Below are 2,222 nucleotides of genomic sequence, written 5' to 3'. Positions count from 1 at the left end.
CCTGGGCAGCCTGAATGCAGCGGTGCCCGCCACTGCCTCCCTGAGAGTGGACCCCGTGACTTTCATTTCTGGCACAGCGTCAGCCACTGTCTCCTGACCACCAGCGAGCAGCCCTGTGGTTGTCCAAGGGTCCATGGGCAGGTGCTGCAGCTTGGCCACCAGGAAGGTGCCCTGGGCATGAGGTTCTGTGCCCCCACACGAGGGCAGCACCAACCCCCTCCATGGCGGGCAGCAGAGGCAGAAGCCAAGCTCATGGGGACTCCGGAGCCCCCAGCCTGTGACATGCAGCGCAGCCACACACCCCTCGCTGAGCCCCTGCTGGGCCGGCACCACGGGCGCCATGAGCAGACGTGGCGGAAGGGACTCACCGCTCAGTGAGGAGGCCACTGCTCAGCCGGACCCGACCCCCCGGTCCCCTGCCCACAAACACAACCCGGCAACCTGGAGCCCACATGTCTCAGTCAGCAGGAAAAACGCGTGGGCTGCTGGTGTCCCCGGAAGCACACAGACCAGACATCCGGGGCGCAGCCTGAAGGAGGAGCAGTGGGTCACAGTCACGGATAGAGACAGCCCTGCAGTCACCACCCTCTCTTTATCAGTGAAGACCTGGTAACAAACACAAATGGAAGGGGACCATGGCCCCAGTGCAGGGCTCACACATCAGCCATTCCACGAGCTCAGAGTCCAAGTCACCCGTCACTGGGTCCCCCAAAATGAGAGCCCGGCACCCAAAGGTTCAAACCCCCGAATGTGATCCTCACCCACCCAGCAAGTAGGCCCAGTCAGGACTTGCCAGCCCAGACCCAATGCAGCCAAGGCATCTACGGGGGTGGGGGGGCCTCTCCAGGGAAAATAAACCAGCCCCGATGAGGACTCCGAAGAACCAGCTCCAAACACGAGGAAAGAGGAACGCGGAGAAGCCTCGTGCTGGGACAGCACATGGCACACGGACATACAAACGCTCCCGGCCCTCAGCGCCACACACTCCCTCACCCACCCACTCACCCACCCACCCACTCACTCACCCACCTCCGCACCCACCCACTCACTCACCCACTCCCGCACCCACCCACCCACCCACCCACTCACTCACTCACCCACCCCCGCACCCACCCACCCACCCACCCACTCACTCACTCACCCACCCCCGCACCCACCCACTCACCCACCCACCCACTCACTCACCCACCCCCGCACCCACCCACCCACCCACCCACTCACTCACTCACTCACCCACCCCCGCACCCACCCACCCACCCACTCACCCACCCACCCACTCACCCACCCACTCACCCACCCACCCACTCACTCATTCCAGTCTCCCCCAGCTCCACCCCCAGCATGGCCGCGTCCACCATGTCCGTCTGCTCCAGCGCTTGCTCCGACTCCTGGCAGGTGGACGACTGCCCAGAGAGCTGCTGCCAGCCCCACTGCTGCGCCCCCAGCTGCTGCGCCCCGGCCCCCTGCCTGACCCTGGTCTGCACCCCGGCGAGCTGTGTGTCCAGCCCCTGCTGCCAGGCGGCCTGTGAGCCCGGCCCCTGCCAATCAGGCTGCACCAGCTCCTGCACACCCTCATGCTGCCAGCAGTCTAGCTGCCAGCCGGCTTGCTGCACCTCCTCCCCCTGCCAGCAGGCCTGCTGTGTGCCTGTCTGCTGCAAGCCTGTGTGCTGTGTCCCTGCCTGCTCTGGGGCTTCCACTTCATGCTGCCAGCAGTCTAGCTGCCAGCTGGCTTGCTGCACCACCTCCTGCTGCAGAATCTCCTCCTCCATGTCCCTGCTCTGCCGCCCCGAGTGCAGGCCTGCCTGCTGTGTGCCCGTCCCCTCCTGCTGTGCCCCCGCCTCCTCCTGCCAGCCCAGCTGCTGCCGCCCGGCCTCCTGCGTGTCCCTCCTCTGCCACCCCGCGTGCTCCCGCCCCACGTGCTGTGGCTTCTGCTCAGGCCAGAAGCCCAGCTGCTGACAGGCATGTCCCCAAGCACCAGGCTCAGGTCAACCCTCCCACTGCTGACCTCTCAGCACACACGCTGGTACATACCACTGTGTGCAGGCTAGCTGACCTCACACCCACAACCACCTCCAAGTCAGGGCCAGGCAACCATGAGAGACGACCCTCTCCTATTATTGAGGGGCCTGGGTATTCCCTGGCATCCCCCCGCAGCCACAGGGGGTCCTGGCCCCGCCCCCTGCCCTTCTCATCCAAGCCATCCGCCCCCTTGCCCTCCGCAT

General features: G+C 65.8%; 1 protein-coding gene across 1 annotated transcript; it reads left to right on the top strand.

The window, feature by feature from the left end:
* The first annotated feature begins 1,341 nt into the window (after positions 1–1,341).
* Positions 1,342–1,956, top strand: LOC120368441 (uncharacterized). Its single transcript, XM_074389238.1, has one exon. The coding sequence runs from the start codon at positions 1,342–1,344 to the stop codon at positions 1,954–1,956; it is 615 nt and encodes a 204-aa protein (XP_074245339.1).
* The last annotated feature ends 266 nt before the right edge of the window (positions 1,957–2,222 follow it).

Source organism: Saimiri boliviensis, chromosome 18 (genome assembly GCF_048565385.1).
Source record: "Saimiri boliviensis isolate mSaiBol1 chromosome 18, mSaiBol1.pri, whole genome shotgun sequence".
NCBI classification, from domain to species: domain Eukaryota; kingdom Metazoa; phylum Chordata; class Mammalia; order Primates; family Cebidae; genus Saimiri; species Saimiri boliviensis.
This window is presented reverse-complemented; position numbering and strand designations above follow the sequence as displayed.